This window comes from Anabrus simplex, chromosome 3 (genome assembly GCF_040414725.1).
Source record: "Anabrus simplex isolate iqAnaSimp1 chromosome 3, ASM4041472v1, whole genome shotgun sequence".
Classification (NCBI taxonomy): domain Eukaryota; kingdom Metazoa; phylum Arthropoda; class Insecta; order Orthoptera; family Tettigoniidae; genus Anabrus; species Anabrus simplex.
In genome coordinates this window covers 484,761,406-484,778,891 of record NC_090267.1, presented here as the reverse complement: position 1 = coordinate 484,778,891, position 17,486 = coordinate 484,761,406, and the positions used below count along the sequence as shown (strand labels likewise).

The following is a 17,486-nucleotide window of genomic DNA, read 5'->3' as shown; positions in this document are numbered from 1 at the left end:
ATTTTGGTATGTTTGCATCAACTTCATTTAATAAAGAAAACGTGTGTTACCGGTACTTACATGTGCAAAGTATTTGTATATGACTCATACTCTCAGTATCGCATACCACCAAAGATGACTGAATAGTCAAATACCACTGAAGCGATAACAAAAAGTAAAGATACAGGGTGGGCAAAATAAAACTTGCCCGAAAACGACTGACGCGAAGCACGATTCGTTTAAAACCTTTGCGCAAGAGTTTTTTTTTTATTTTGCTGCGGGATTTACGTCGCACCGACACAGATAGGTCTTATGGCGACGATGGGATAGGAAAGGCCTAGGAGTTGGAAGGAAGCGGCCGTGGCCTTAATTAAGGAACAGCCCCAGCATTTGCCTGGTGTGAAAATGGGAAATCACGGAAAACCATTTTCAGGGCTGCCGATAGTGGGATTCGAACCTACTATCCCCCGGATGCAAGCTCACAGCCGCGCGCCTTTACGCGCACGGCCAACTCGCCCGGTGCGCATGAGTTTAAGACAGGAAGTGTTTTGGCAGAACCTCTAAAAAAGTCTGCACTTCAAAACGTGGTGGCAAAATGCCGCGAAACGGGTTCTGTAGCGAATAAAAACCGCATCTGTCTGTCTGTTAGGTCATCAGCCCAGAGGCTGGTTGGATCCTCAAATAGCATCACCAAAGGCTATGCAGTTATAGGGAATCCACAAAAACCAATGGTCAGTACCAAAATGAGGCGTACTAGGCAAGATGAGGAGTGAGGTAGTTTGCCATTGCTTTCCTCACTGGGCCAGACAGTGCTATTGTAGCACAACTAACCCTATGAGCAACACCTTTCATGACACTCAGACACACTGGTTGTGCTCTGAATGTCATTAATCAGCACCACCCATACCCCAGCAGCTTCCATATTGTCACAGCCATGGATGAGACCGGGACTTCAGTGGAAGCTACACTTTACTCTGGCCTGTGCCAAGAGATGGATGCAAAAGTACTGTGTCCATCAAGAAATGACAGCAGGCAGAAAAACCGTAACTATCCTAAAAAAGTTCGAAAACCAGAAAACATTGTTCGAGTCAAGGAAAGCCTGGAACGAAGTCCAACAAAATCTCAACGCCATTTAATTGTGCAAGTGGAAAATAAGAGTTCGTCGTGTAGAAACATTGTCAGAAAAGACTTCCATCTGTATCCTTACAAATTTACTGTTGTGCGCGCGTTATAACTTTATTCATGATTTGGCGATAAATTTAAATTACTAAAAGTTGGCTTGCAAAACTCCTAAATACTGTACAACCCCGGTTAACCGAACTAAAGAAGGGATGGGAAGCCGTTTCGGATGACGATTTTTTCGGTTAAACCGAATACATCTTAAAAAATCTGATTTCATTTCATTTGAATATCCGGTTAGCCTCCAGGGTTGGTTTTTCCTTCGGACTCACTTCTGCCGGTTCAAGGGCAGTGTCCTGGAGCATGTGATATTTGGTTGGGTACAAAACTGGGGAGAAGGACCATTACCTCACCCAGGCGGCCTCACCTGCTATGAGATGGGAAAATCGGAAGGGGTACGCAAAGAACGGGAAAGGAAGCGGCCGTGGCCTCAAGTTAGCATCCATCCCGGCATTTGCCTGAAGAAGAAGCGGGAATTCATGGAAAACCACTTCGAAGATGGCCAAGGTGCGAATCGACACACACACACACACATCTTTTCCCCCTCTACTCAGTTGACCTCCCGAGGCTGTGTGGACCCCATTCCAGCCCTCGTACCACTTGTCAAATTTCGTGGCAGAACCGGGAATCGAATCCGGACCTCCGGGAGGGGGAGAGAGGTAGCTAGTCATACTAACTACTACACCTCAGAGGCGGACCTTAGTTTGAATTACTCATTTAAAACCTCAGTAATTTTTGTTTCTTTTTTGGATTTGCAATGTCGGAGGCATTTTGGATAACCCGAGTTTAGTTAACCGGGTGATGTGACTACAATAAAATATCGCGGACGTCTACCTTTTTCACCTCACGGATTGTCCTAAAAATCCGTGACATACGACAACCCTAGTTTAGCAGCTTTTTTGCTTGACTTTTCCCAGTCCTCTGGGGTGGTACGAACGTGGATTACGCCTAGTTTTATGGACGGATGCCCTTTCTGACGTCAAACCTATGTGGAGGAATCTATTCACTATTGCGATTTCTGTGGTCGTTGGTGGAGTGGTGTGTTGTATGCAGATGCAGATGCAGCGCCGAGCTAGAGGAATTAAATCTAACGTGGTTCAATACCCCGCCCCTGCCGGGAATCGAAGCCAACTACGGTGATCATTCAGCCAAGGAGGTGGACAAAATTTTCAAATTTACTTTGGCTTTGTTCTGAGATAAAAATCTCAACCCACTATGATCGAGATTCGAACTTCATCCTTCCGGGTGGGAAGCCAGCAGCTGAACCACTTAGCTGATTACCTCTCCCAACCCCCGGCCCCCTCACGCAAACCCCGATGTTTAATAACAAATAACCCTTAAAACTTAATTTTTTGAAATGAACAAGTTAGCAAATTTGAAGCTTAATTTTAATTTCAGTGCACATAGTCAATGACGTGCTAAGGCAGGCGTACAGGGCGGGCACCTACCCGCCTCTCTTAAGGAGGCCCACCCACACTCTTTCTGATGCACTCCGTATATCTCGGTTACTAACAATAATATTTTGACTGAAAAAATAGGAACAATACTTTTCAATTTAATTTTGTATTATAATTATTTCTTTGTTTTCCCAATTAAAAAGCGCGTTTAAACAGGCTTCTTCTTCTTCTTCTCCTCCCAAAATCTCTTCATGAATTCCGTGTGGTGTTTTTTGTTCGTTCTTTTTTCCACGGTTTTCCAGTGGTCTTTTTAACTTTTTCACAAATGTGTGATTTGCAGACAGAATTCCACTTTTTATGGTGTCGTCAATAGAGTTTATTTCCTGTAAATCTTGCTTGATTTCTTCCAACCAGTTCATCTTGACCTTCTTTGAATTTATTGTTATTAATAATATTTTAGTAAATCTATCATTGCCCATTCTACAGATGTGACCATAGAATTCCAAGCGTCTCCTACGGACAGCATCAGTAAACTTACCTCTTGCTGTGTTCAGGTCTGTAGTTTTTTTTGTTAATCCATATTCTATTTAAATGAGTGGGACCATATATATTTTTCTAACAAATGTTCATTCTTTCTTTCCAATTTCATCAATTTTAGTGTAGCCTCCTAGAGATGTGGTTTCTGATGCATAATTATTATTATATATTTATCGATACGTCCACCTGTAGGTCACGTTTACACAATCTTCTTTCTATTACGCAGACTGATACCCTTCTCTTTACACTCTCGCCAAAGATTTTTGAGTCTTTGACTTCTTCTTGCTCGTTCTTCCACCGAGATGTTCCGTGGCTTCGCATGTTGCTCTTCAGACGCATCCCTCATTCCCGCAACCTTCTTCCTAAATGATGTCCTTTCTTTTATATCCTCCTCCTTGATATCTATTTCTGTCAAGTCTTTGTGCACCTGTGTAAGCCATCCCGGTTGTTTTATTATTATTATTATTATTATTATTATTATTATTATTATTATTATTATTATTATTATTATTACGGCCTTGCTCAGGTCTTGTTCACCACGTCACTACGTCCAGACAGCGGAATATTCGGGTTTGAATCCAGAGTGCAAACACATTTTCATTTCTTTTTTCGTAGGACAAAATAATTTTGTTGACGAAACGCGACTATTGGATTGCTGCGTGTATTAGTCGTGAGTACCACTGTTTTACTTTTTAATTTAGTACTGCTGTCCCCACCTCCAACAATAGTTTAGATAACTTACCTTTTCGCTGAACGCTCTTCTTCTCATGGTGGAGAGTGACTACTTCATAGACGGTGCTGAGTATCACGAGACTGACAAACAACGTCACGACGGCTCTGTAACAATTAGAAATTCGTCATACAAATACTACTTCTCTGGTGGAGAGATTGAAATACACTTTACTATTTATTGAACGTAGGTTTTCGTGGTTCATTGCATTAAAAGAAAGAAACAAATATGCTGACTGGATTAAAGCCACATAGGCCTATATATATTTAACAAATCGGAGCTTTCCGCCAAATTACATTGGCTTGGGCACGTGAAGGTTTGCCTCCGACAGTGAGCAAAGAAATTCTTCCAAGGAACGTGCAAGTCACGACCATACTATCCACGGCCCCCCACAAACTGGACTCAGGGATCGTCGCGCTGTGCTCTGGTGGTTGCGAAGGAAGTTACTGAAGTTCCATGAGGCTGTGCTTGCTCATATATTGGCATGACAAAAAATCTTGTTAGCATCAGGATGAAATAACACATCAGGACAGCCAAGAATGCCACTCTTTCATCCTCCACGGAAAATGATGAAAGCCAGTTTGCCATAGTAGAACACTTCTACAGTACAGACTGTGAAATCCTCTTTGACCAGGCAAAGGTCATCGCGCCTGTAAAAGACCTCAGTGCTCGATGTAAGGGAAGTCATAGAGATAGAACTGCGCCCAAATAATATCAACAGGGAAGGCGGATTCAAATTATCAAATACATGGAGACTTGTACTCCAGAAATACATGCATAACACTACCATGGCACACCACGACGCACTCAAGAAACTGTCGACAGAGGGCGGTGAATCAATAACTACCCTCCTAACCACCACAGCACAGCGTGACGATCCCTGAGTCCAGTTAGTGGGAGCATGGATAGTATGGGCATGACTTCCACGTTCCATCGAAGAATTTCTTTGTTCACTGTCGGAGACATACCGTCACATGCCCTGATGAAGGCCAATGTAATTTAGCAGCAAGCTCGGCTTTCTTAAATATTTACCAGGTGGCCCGCGAGCGCCGTACTTTCTACTTATAAATGTCACGCATGCACAAATGATTAATGGGATGTCTATTAATTGATTTTCACAGGGGCACTACTACCAGCAGGCAAGTTACGTCAGAATATGAAGAGATAACAACCGGACGGTCGCTCGTAGCATGTTACTCAGCGCTACCCGTCTAATGCAACTCCTTGCATTAGTAAACCTCGTTTTCGACCGCATAATACTGGGCTGGTGTATGGTTCAGCAGCAAGACATTTGCTGTCTGCATATCGGGAATGTTAGTGTGTTAAGCAACAACGAATAAACAGACATAATTTTAATCTGGAGAACCTGGTCGGAATGCAGCCCAAGCTCCAACCAGACGTCTGCCTTCTACACACGTATTTCCCCGAACAGTATTAGTTTTTGTTTAATACAAACAACTCTTTTATAGAGTGGAATGTCTACACGTGTATAAATTAAAAAGTTATTAAATTTTCTTGTCTGCATCTTTGGAGTATTTACAAATGCACCCTGTTGTGGAACGTGTGCAGTAAAATGACTGTTTTTTTTCACAACATCCAAAATACAGCAAGTTGTAGCGCTCCTTCGAAAACAAGTGATTAGGCATCCCATGCATCACTAGTGCATGCGGGACAATTGTAAGTACAGCACTTGCAAGTCGCCTGGTATACGTGGCTTCAATCCAGTTAGCATATTTATTTCTTTATTTTAACACCTTACTATTATTTATCTACAATATTTTTCATCTTACTTCGTTTTTAGCTCGCATAAGGTACACCAAGTAAAGATTAGGATGAGTTCAGTTTGTGTCTGTTTCATTGTTTGTATGTATTACCGGCTCGACCAGGTCTGATGAAGGATGACGCTTGCGCCACACCAAGGTTCCCTTGTGTCGCACCATTCTATCATCACCTTCATGGAATATGTCAATGACACATCAATCTATGTTTATGTTCCCGACTGTGATGTAATATTCTCTTCCCTTACAAGGGAACATCGGCAATGGTTAACTCGCCGATCGCGATGAAGCTTTGAAAAAACATTGAGGTACACGTAAAAAAGATGTCGCCAGCAATTTTGGGTGCCAACATTCATTAGGGCGTTAACTAAGGGGCCTAAAAGTTGCGACGTTTCAATTTCCGTGCGATCAGCGATGAATACCTGCTGGCCAATGCTAAGCCGGCACACTGCGTGCCTGGAGACGTGCCTCTGCACCTCCTCCCCTACACACCTCCGCCTTTCCTTCTGGTTCGCCACCGTACGTTTCCCTTCTCCCCGCGCCTGCCCGTCTCTTAGCTGTCGAAGAGAACCGGTGCTACACTTTGCGTCAGCCTTCCTCATATTTCTCCTTTGTAATTTCCATATTGTATTAGTCAGTTTACGTTTTCTGCCATGTTCATGAAAATGTTTGCTACGGGCGAGTTGGCCGTGCGGTTAGAGGCTTGCATCCGGGAGATAGTGGGTTCGAATCCCTGAATCGGCCCTGAAGATGGTTGTCCGTGGTTCCCCATTTTCACAGCAGGCGTTGTACCTTAATTAAGGCCACGGCTGCTTCCATCCAACTCCTAGGCCTTTCCTATCCCATCGTCGCCATAAGACCTATCTGTGTCGGTGCGGCGTAAAGCAACTTGTAACAAAAATCGTTGCTTGAGGTACATTATGAGAATATGATGGCCAAGGACCATATCAAACAAAGACTTTTGGGAGGCCACAAGTCAATGTCCCATACAGAAACAGCTAATGAGAAGAAAATGGAGATGGCTTGTGCACACCCTCAGAAGTTCACAAAAAAGTATCACAAAGCAGGCATTGGGCTAGAATCCGCAAGGTAATCACGGGATATAATAATTTCGTGTGTCTATTTCTAGCCGAGTGCAGCGCTTGTAAGGCAGACCCTCCGATGAGGGTGGGCGGCATCTGCCATTTGTAGGTAACTGCATGTTATTGTGGTGGAGGATAGTGTTATGCGTGGTTTGTGACTTGCAGGGATGTTGGGGACATCACAAACACCCAGCCCCCGGGCCATTGGAATTAACCAATGAAGGTTAAAATCCCCGACCCGGCCGGCAATCGAACCCGGGACCCTCTGAACCGAAGGCCAGTACGCTGACCATTCAGCCAACCAGTCGGACAATCACGGGATGATTACCTGGAAGAGAACCATAGACAGGGAGATAGCTGGAGCCAACAAGACATGGAGAGAGGTGAAAGCATTGGCGTAGATAGAACAAGTTGGAGAAATTTCGTCGAGGCCCTATGTTCCACCTAGGAATAGAAGGAAATTAGATAATGCCTGATTGTACCAGTTATAGGCCCCTTCCTATTTCTATTTCGATTAGTATTGAGAGGGGATATTTTTCTAAAATAATAATCAACAACCACTACATCGAGATCTTACACAGATGTCTAGTCAGAGTTAAACTTATTGTAGGTCTAACAGAAGAATGAAGCGATTAAACGGTATGCAGCACAACAGACGACTCTGAAATTATTGCTCTTCTGCTGTCTTCGATCACTAGCAAAGAAGAATGTATCAATGTATGGAATAGTTTGACATAGGGAGAATTCAGTGTTGTGTTGATATATACAATTATAATTCTCACAAAAGAGAAGAAGGTGTTTATCGTGGAACAGTATTTCCGGTTATACGCAGTTGGTCGTCAGAATGGGCCGAGTCTGCTTCACGTTAAGGAACAGCACAAGGAGCGCTTTAATGAGGAAGCATAAGGGATCAGTCTCATGTCAACAAAGTGGACAACAGAGCACCCAAAAACCGTCACCGCAAACAAGAATCGCAGAGGAATTCTATAGCTCTTACAATTCCCTCGTTAACGACTGCAACGCTTTTGAAGCCTAGCTGGCCGGCTGTGTTTACAGTCCTTGTCCGCGGGGTGCCAGGATTTCCCCAACTCGAGAAACAGCATTGCCAACTCTTCACTTTTAACAATATAACTGGTGAAAGTGAGCAGCGAGACTGGACAGATCTGCCTGCAGCTGTGCAACACTGGAGACCTGACAAGTGAGTCGGCTCCAGGACCGGCACGTTTTCAAGTACTCCACGTGGACTGTTATTGACAAAGCATGATTGCTATTGGTCAAGAGCCATCTGCTATTGGTCATAGTTGAGGTGACTGTAGATAGACATAAATCTTGCTCGTTCTGCTTAACGTTTGTGTCGTCGGTCGTTAACGAGAACATTGAGAGAGGTACACAACAGGTGATACAGCCCCCAAAGGGAGTCTAGTCATGGAATACTGGGGCCTCATTTCGTCCAGGATGGTGCACAGAATCCAAAAACAGTACAGCGGATATTTTGCAGACACCTCATTATTTTCTCATTCGAGCGAGATTTGCACCGTATTTGGTCGCGCCCGGAACGTAACCCTGCAACGACAATGGATGTTGCAAGATGGAATTACAGCCCGCACCGTGGGGGAGTCTATAACCCTTCTGCAATAACTTTGGATATCACCTAACTTCTTGTGGAACACCATTCCCGTACCCTTCGTGCTCTACCGATCTCGCGACCCTACATGGCTGCGTCTAAGGCATGTTGAGAGAATCACTTTTAAGTTTGATGACTCGCCTACAAATACTCCCGAAGTATGGGAGAAGATAAGGCCATGTTTGTTGTTCTCAGAGCAATCTTTTTTTCACCTATCTGGTCAATAATCTTCTGAAACTGTATAAATAATGTATTGCACGTGATGGTATACATTTTGAACACACACTTTAGCAACGCATTAAATAAAAATTCAGTGTTGTTTGTTTTGTATAAAAACCATACTCCGCTACTATAGCTTCATGTAGGTCAGTAAGTGCACTAAATTGTTGGTTTACCCAACGTTTACTCACATGAAGCAGTAGTCCAGGAACTGCAGACGAGGCCGTCCCCCATCTACGTAGCAATTTTGTTGTTGAACTGATACCATTACTTCAGACACACCCGGCTTGTTCAGTGGAAGCAGAGCGTGGTTGAGTGCTGCCTCGACATCCTCTGCCAAACAAGACGAAGGCACGCAAAATGCCCAGGTGTATGGCGCGCTTCGAGGTCCAGTCCATTCCCCTAAATCCTAAAGCAGGATGACATACATCAGTAAGTAAATTAGAGCTGATTAGGAACAAGATTGGGGGAACAAGATTCTTACAACTGAGATCTGCAACACCAGAGGAAATCTGGGACTGAGTCTACCAAAATTAATTAATAAAAAATAAACTAGCATTGTGTACACCAACGTATGAAAGTCCCATTATTGTTACTACTGCTGTTACTGTCGGACGTTACCTTTTGGTGTTTTGTGCTTACAAGGAACATTCGCTAAGTGTCTGGCGGGTATTTATCTCATATCTTTTAATCTCTCTCTCTATATATAGGCCTATAATATAATAAGAGTTTTGTCTGTACATTGCTCAGAATTTAAAAAAGTCATTTCTGTATTGGTCGTGTCCACAGTAACAAGGAAATACACTTTTTATTCTTCCGTCATGTCTGTCTGTATGTACGGGTTTCACGATAAAATGGCTGAAGAGAATTAAATGAAAATCGGTATGTGAAGCCAAGGAATGATGCACTACAATCTAGACCATACAGAATTTTATTCACGCTGGATAAAATGGTAATTTAGGGGAAAGTGCCTCAAATTTAATTTTTTAAATATCTATGTTATTGGTCCTATCGAATAGTAGTACATACCTTAACAAAAGTTATAGAGAATACACGTTCCGATCATTTATGTCTTGTACAGTTTTGCCGTACCGACTATGATAGTCTTGTACAGTTTTGCCGTACCGACTATGATAGTAGAGTAATTAATTTTTTGACGTTTGTAGCTTAGTCCATATCAACGTCAAGCATTGTTAACGTGGATATTGTTTAATAATGTTAACTGGCGATGGTTTTTGTCATGATTGTTTTAAGGTGTAAAACCGCGTGGTCGTCGGTCGGTATCGACAAGGAAAAATGTGAAGATGAATGTAAAAAGTGAGAAAAATCGTTAAGGAACGCCCTCTTGAAGAATAAGACAAGACTTAAACATGAAAGAGGAAACGACTGCCTTTACATTAGATGTTCCAATATCCCAGAGTCGGAAGAAAACTGAATGTGCAAGACTACAATATCTAAAGCTCATAAAACTGATCAACAGTAACATTATATTTACCATTCTTGTGATGTGATTTGACTCTTCTGCTGTCACTCATCTCCGATAGATGGGATTACTGCTGCGTTCCGAGTAAAACAGCCTGCCTGAACATTGGGCCAACGGCCGTAGCCGTGTTGAAAGACCGGATCCCGTGAGATCTCCGAAGTTAAGCAACATTGGGCTTGGTCAAGTTTTGGATGGGTTACCACGCGCTGTTGGCGGGGGTAAGGGAATAGAGGCTCAGGCACACCTCTGCGGAACACACCCTTACCTTACTTGAATATTGGCGGAAAGTAGCAAGAGACTTTTATAGCTTTGCACTTTCTACATGATTGGGGCCGATAACCTAGCTGTTAGGCCTTTTTAAACAACAGGAATCATCATCATCATCATCATCATCATCATCATAATCATAATCATCATCATCATCTATATGATTGTAACGTCAAAGACGGGTGCTGCAGCTAGTTATTCATAAATTACCCGCCAGATGGCAATTATGCAACATTTAGGTGCCGATACTGACTCGTTCATTTTCACTCCAATCAACAAAATCCACTCATCCATCCATAAACACATACACCTAGTGGAACGTACCTTGTTTGTCCTTCTCACGTATAATTTTTTTTTTTTTTTTGGTAATGGTAGAAGTTCAGTTTTGCGAATGTTTTTTACTCGACGACATTGATATTGACCACCAAAGCTATAACAGTATCATCAACCGTCGTGCGATTATCCATAATGAGTTGAGTGTCCTCATATTGATTAACATGAATAAGCATGCGTGGAAAAAAGCTACATTTCCAGCTGAATGCCTTCGATGCTTCTGACAATCTTATCTGGGATTCGAGGTTTCCAAATCCAAACCACATAAATGGATCGTTCATGTCACATCCTTATTGTCGTTAGCATTTGTGCTTAACAGACGTGTACATAGAACCCGCAAACATTTTAAGGTATACGGTATGTAACGAGAGGCGGTGAAGGAAATCAAAAAGGAATTTGGAAAAGGAATCAAAATCCAAGGAGAACAAAACAAAACTGTGAGATTTCCCAGTGATATCGTTATTTTATAAGAGTCTGCAGAAGGTCTGCAGAAACACATTAACTCCATGAGGATTTATAATGAATACTCAATTACTTTCAGTTTAATTATATTTTAATTACGAATAAATGCAGCCAATGGCCACTAACACGTATCACAATCAAGGCTCATAAGATTGATTCTATGTATCACAATAGTTCGTAAAGTAATTATTGGCTAATAAGAACTACAACAGTTGATCAAAGAGTCTAGGCGTGATTTGCAGGTCTTGGCGTGATACCGATCACAGGGTTACTTGCACATTTCGCAAACACAGCTCTCATTTGGTTGATGAAAGTACTTAGTCAGGCACAGTTCATGGTGAAAACCGTGAACGGCGTAGCGTGTGACAATGGGCCTTAGGTCGTAGTTCGTTCCTTTTCAGTCTGTCCTTAACATAGCATCTGTTGCGTAGAATTCATTCCAGATTTCTCTTCTCTTTCATCGCCTCTCTTCAAGCACTTTGTTCGAGTTGGCAGTAGGTGGCTCATAGTATTTTTTTCCTGAGACCTTCGATTAGGTAGGATTCCCCTGCTAGTTCATAGGCCAGACTAGAGTAGTCATAGACTATACAAACGCCTTCGATTTATTCGACAGAGAAATCCTTATAACGAAACTCTCGGAAAAGCACACCCGTTGTTGACAATAGTGAGAAACATTCTAGCGCATAACACAATTACAATCAATTATACAGTCTCATTATCGGCAGAAATCACACAATCGTATGGCGTATTGCAAGGTGACCCGATCAGTCCTCTAATGAAGAATGTCATGATCTCAGACATCCCCAACAGTGTAAGTCAGGTACGCAATAGTACATCTCTCTGTATGTATGCCGACGACATGGTTCTGGCGCCTACCACAGAATGCACTCGATGCCACTTCGAAATGGGCAGAGGAGAATGGACTTCGGATAAACGAAAAGAAAACTGTGCAAATGGTCTTCAGGCGGGGAGAAAGAATTGCAACACAAGACAACATAACATATTAGGGAAACCCATTTGTCGTAGTAAACACCTTCAAGTATCTCCGGAATATACGAAGGCGTACTATATTGTTTTACACTTTATTCTTTGTACGTCGGGGTATAGTTCACATTTCACTTTTGAAGGTGGTGACGTGCAACTAGTGTTTGGTAGCAGCACTCGCACAGGGGCCAACGAATGCACTCGTGATAGCCATTTCATAACAACACTGTCAGCGTAGGAGCAGACAACATGGAAAGCAACCGTCAGGGACAACGCTATACGACTTGGTTGCTAGGTAAAGAAGGCGTGACCACTGCAGAAATTCATCGGCGCTTGGTGACAGTCTGTGGAGAACATGCACCGTCACGGTTTACAACTGAGTGGATGGTTGGAAAACAGGGCTCACATTGGTAGACGAGGGAACCAGTTCTGGAAGGAATGTGACAGTATCAACACCAGCCAACATTGCCTGGGTCAAACAGGCCATCCAAGGAAACAAATGCATCACATTTACGGAAATTAAGGCAGCCATGGGAATTAGCCGAAACACCCTGCAGTGGATCGTACACGGCCACTAGCAGTTGGGGAAGGTGTCATCCACGTGGGTGCCTAGACTCTTGTCTGCAGACGAAAAGCAGAGGTGTGTGGACGTGTGCAGATAGCTTTTGCAACGCCATGATCATGATCCAGCCGACTTCATGGCTTAATGCCCGGCCCCACACTAGCCGAGAGACCAGCGCTGCCATTGGTCAGATGGGATTCACGGAGCTGCCACACCCACCATACTCTCCCGACTTGGCACCAAATGTTTATCACCTGTTCGGGAACATGAAGAAACCTCTGCGTGGTCGCCGTTTTGCGGATTTTGCAGACCTGGGCACAGCTGTCAAGGCATGGGTACGCAGTACTCCGAAAGAATGGTTTCAGGAAGCTCTGCAGAGACTGACACATTGATGGAGAACTGCATACAGTTACAAGGAGATTATGTTGAGATGGTGGACGTAACAGCTGATGTGTAATGTACTCCATTTGGGTAGAAAAAACAAGATAGTACGCCCTTCGTCTTTTGCAGCACACTAATGAATGTTATTTACCTTTCAACACAACTGTGTGGAATAGAAGTACTAGAATTTCTAAGATTATAAATTAATGGTTTAACATTTCGCTAGTGATCTTCTTCCTTCCGAAGACATATTATTCGAAGTATCCAATGTTAAACCTATGTCCAATAGTTAATGATGATTATTGTGAATTGTTTGTATAAGCATTGGGTATGTCGGAGATAACGTGGACCAGGTATATCAGAGAGGGGTGTTCATGCTGATAAACATCATCATCATCATCATCATCATCATCACTGGTGGCCTGCCTATCGGCAGGTCTTCGCATGAATTTTCTACACTGTTCTGTCTTCAGCCATTCTCTTTGTCTTCAAATAGCTCCTATTCACTTTTACACTGTCCACTAACTGATACCTCTTCCTTCCTCTCTTCAGTTTTCCTTGTATCTTCCCTTCCAATGCTTCGATTATTAAACATTTTCGTGGCAATCAGTGGCCTAACCAATTTTTCTTCCGTCTTTGAAGGCATTCCAATATCGTTCTCCTTCCTTCACCCACTCTTTTTAATACTTCCTCACTCCTTACTTTTTCCTGCCAGCTGATTTTCTCCAACTTCCACCAGATCCACATTTCAAACGCGTCTAGTCTTCTTTCTTCTTCTCAACGTCCAAGTCTCAGTCCCATAAAGCGTCACACTCTACACAAAGCACTTCATTCACCTCTTTTTAAGGCCCACACAACAGTGTCCTTTGTTTCATAAATGCTTTCTTGGCCATTGCACTTCGTCCAAGCAATAAAGATCACTTCTGATTATGCTTCCCAAATATTAGAATTTAGAAAATTGTTCGATCTCCTCCCACGAAATTGTTATTTTAGCTGTTGAGTCCTTGCGTTGGTCTTTTTCCTATTCATGCCTAACTTTTTACAGGATCTGTTCAATTTTTTCAACATAGCATTCATCATGTTCTCAGTTTCGCTGATAAACAATTTGAAGGAAAAAGTTCGATATCTCACACCGTTGTCCTTTTATGATCTTCTAAAATTAGCCAGTCAGTTCGCTTCGCGGGCGAATTCAAATGGGCTTTGTGCGGTGGTGTTGCTAAACCTGTGTGTGGCGTAAGAACGGCTGAGAGTTTGAATACAGGCTGACTGAGCTACGGTGTGTTTGTGTTTGTGTTTGATTTCTCAGCATGGCTCTCAGACGCCAGGTGCAAATTTAACAAGAGAACCCTGCAAAGCACATTTGAATTCGCTCCCGAAGCGATCTGATTGGCCAACTTCAGCTGCTTATAAAATAATAACTGTGCGAAATATCAAATTTTTTCTTTGAAATTATATATCAGTATGATCAACCCTATGAAGCTCATATATCCGGTTCACGTTGATCTCATTATGTGTATTACACTGCATACTTGTGCTTAATAATTAGACCTCGGATTTTTAGGTGGCAATAGGTTAGAATGCAAAGTAATTTGGTTTATAGGAAGTGTCATGCAATCCGTTGTACCATAATGTAGCAAGAGTAACATAAATTCAAGGAGTTATATAGGGCGTACCCCTAATATCTATGCAAATCTCCCAGCATAACCGCTGTACGGGCTAGTATATACGTGTTGTCCGCTTAAGTAAATTTGCATTTTAACCTATCAGTACCTAAAAATCCGGACTCTATTAATAATAGTGTCCTAGATATCTAATGTAACTTTAGCTGAGAAGTTATGTGTGTGAAATGTTTTAGTTTTAAACCCGTACACAGCAAAACCTCGGTATCCCGAATCACCTCGGCAGCTAAATTTTATTTCGAGTTATCGAAATTTCGACATACAAAGAATTCCTTTTTGAGCATGTATAGCACTCAATTGAATCTAAGTATCTACGGGCTCATACCGAATACACTATTTTAACTGTATTCAAAAATATAGAACAAACTCTATTTTACGGCATCACTTTAATTATAACCCTTATTATAGTAACTTTTTAGAAGACAGGATACAGTAGTGAAACAAGAAACATACCTCCGTTAACACCTTTGGAAATATCCGTTATTCTCTTCTGTTTGTTAGTTTTAACCTTTCCTCCTCTCACGTTGAAATTTCTCGTCATTACCACGCAGCCGAGATTCGTAAACGCGACTTCCGGGGATTTCTTTCGTACGTGACCGGTAATTAATTCACATCCTAGTAACAGCGTGGCTTCGCCCATTTTCCCCATCACTAGAAGTTTTAGTTTTTCGGTTCCCGTCATATTAGCTCCCAGCATCACTCTAAGCATTCTTCATTTGTTAACTGTTCCTCAGAAACCACAAATGCCGTATTGAACGGTTAATGTTGCACAAAATTCGACTTACAGACTATTATTTTTCTTCAGGGGAGGAAATGTTTGCTTCGAGAAATTCGTGTAACTAAATTTCGAATAATAGAGAAATAAATTTATGTGAAGAATAGGACAAACGGCCGGCATATTTAAGTTATTTCGATATAATAAAAATTCGAGTAACGGAGGTTCGAGTGTATAGCAAAGTAGTGCAATGGTACTAATGTATTTATAACGTGCGTTTCTTGTTATTGCGTCCGTAGCTGTTAGGATCACAATAAATAAATAAATAAATAAATAAATAAATAAATAAATAAATAAATAAATAAATAAATAAATAAATAAATAAATAAATAAATAAATAAATAAATAAATAAATAAATAAATAAATAAATAAATAAATAAATTCTATTTACATAGATTTGAAGGCCCCTTAATGCCTTCACTTTGCGGTAAAAAAATGGCGTATGGCCTTCGGAGAGGCCTGGTGCAAGTATTTTTTTTCTTTGCTAGGGGTTTTACGTCGCACCGACACAGTTACGTCTTATGGCGACGATGGGATAGGAAAGACCTAGGAGTTGGAAGGAAGCGGCCGTGGCCTTAATTAAGGAACAGCCTCAGCATTTGCCTGGTGTAAAAATGGGAAACCACGGAAAACCATCTTCAAGGCTGCCGATAGTGGGATTCGAACCTACTATCTCCCGGATGCAAGCTCACAGCCCAGCGCCTCTATGCGCACGGCCAACTCGCCCGGTGGTGCAGGTATTTTTCTAGTAGAGGACCTATTAGGCGACCTGCATGTCTGTGAAGATGAGGGCTCGACCTAGGATGGTTTCTAATGTTGAATACGCCACACACACCCAACCCCCGAGCCATTGCAATTAACCAATTAAGGTTAAAATCCCCGACCCGGCCTGGAATCGAACCCGGGACCCTCTGAACCGAAGGCCAGAACGCTGACCATTCAGCCAACGAGTCGGACACTTTGCGGTAAAAGTGTTGTTAGGAAGGTCGAACAAAGACTAGATCAAGAATGACAAATAAATTGAAACTGAAATAGATAACATGAAGAGGTAGATTTCACTTACTGATGCCCTTGCCATCGCCACGAGAAGTTCCCGAAGTCCAGGTGCACCATCGTCGGTCTGGGATGTATTTTGTTCGGGAGTGTAGTTTGAGAAGCCGCCAACTGCGAACTGTACTGTGGTGATACACAGCTGCCCCTGGAATCTATGCGAGTCCCGCGAAACAGAGATCGCAAGGCACTGGTCGTAGTTTCCCAGTTGTTGAGTGTTACCTGTCAGCAAACCTGACGGGATCTTCGTCGAGGCATCGTACACTGTAATATGGATAACATTTGATTTAGGAATCAATTCTTGATAAAAATCTCTTAAAAAATACTTCATCCTATGCTAAGTTAGTACCTCATTTCGAATTATCGTTATTATTACTGTTGTTATTATTCATCAGTAACCGTTTGTTACGAGTATTAGTCCTTTTAGTTAGCCGTATTATTTGTCATTAGTGATAAATACATATTCTTAGGCTATACTAGGTTAGAAGGTAAACTTCTTGAAGCAAGTATTGTCTAGTCCACTCTCACAGCAGAACTGTTTTGCAGGCCCCTAACGTTTATGCAAATCTCAGAGCAAAACTATTGTTCGGGCCCCTAGTGTTTATGCAAATTTCAAAGCAGAGCTGTTGTCCGGGCCCCTAACTGTTATGCAAATCTCAAAGCACAACTATTGTCCGGGCCCCTAATATTTATGCCAATCTCACAGTAGAACTATTGTCCGAGCACCTAATGTTTATGCAAATCTTAAAGCAGAACTATTGTCCGAGCCCCTAATATTTATGCAAATCTCAAAGCAGAACTATTGTGCGGGCCCCTAATATTTATACAAATCTCAAAGCAGAATTATTATCCGGCCCCTAATGTTTATGCAAATCTCAAAGCAGAACAATTGTACTGGCTCCTAATGTATATGCAAATCTCAAAGCAGAATTATTGTCCAGGTTCTTAATGTTTATGCAAATCTCAAAGCAGAATTACTAACCG

At 42.1% G+C, this 17,486-nt stretch overlaps 1 protein-coding gene across 1 annotated transcript in view; it reads right to left on the bottom strand.

Moving 5' to 3' along the window:
- LOC136866874 (O-acyltransferase like protein) overlaps positions 1-17,486 on the bottom strand; it is a 136,708-nt gene that overhangs the window by 52,059 nt on the left and 67,163 nt on the right. Inside the window, exons 2-4 of the mRNA XM_068226879.1 lie at positions 16,516-16,766; positions 8,717-8,934; positions 3,835-3,944 (exon numbers count right to left, since the gene is read on the bottom strand). Coding sequence (XP_068082980.1) covers positions 3,835-3,944; positions 8,717-8,934; positions 16,516-16,766 — 579 coding nt within the window. The remainder of the gene's footprint in view (positions 1-3,834; positions 3,945-8,716; positions 8,935-16,515; positions 16,767-17,486) is intronic.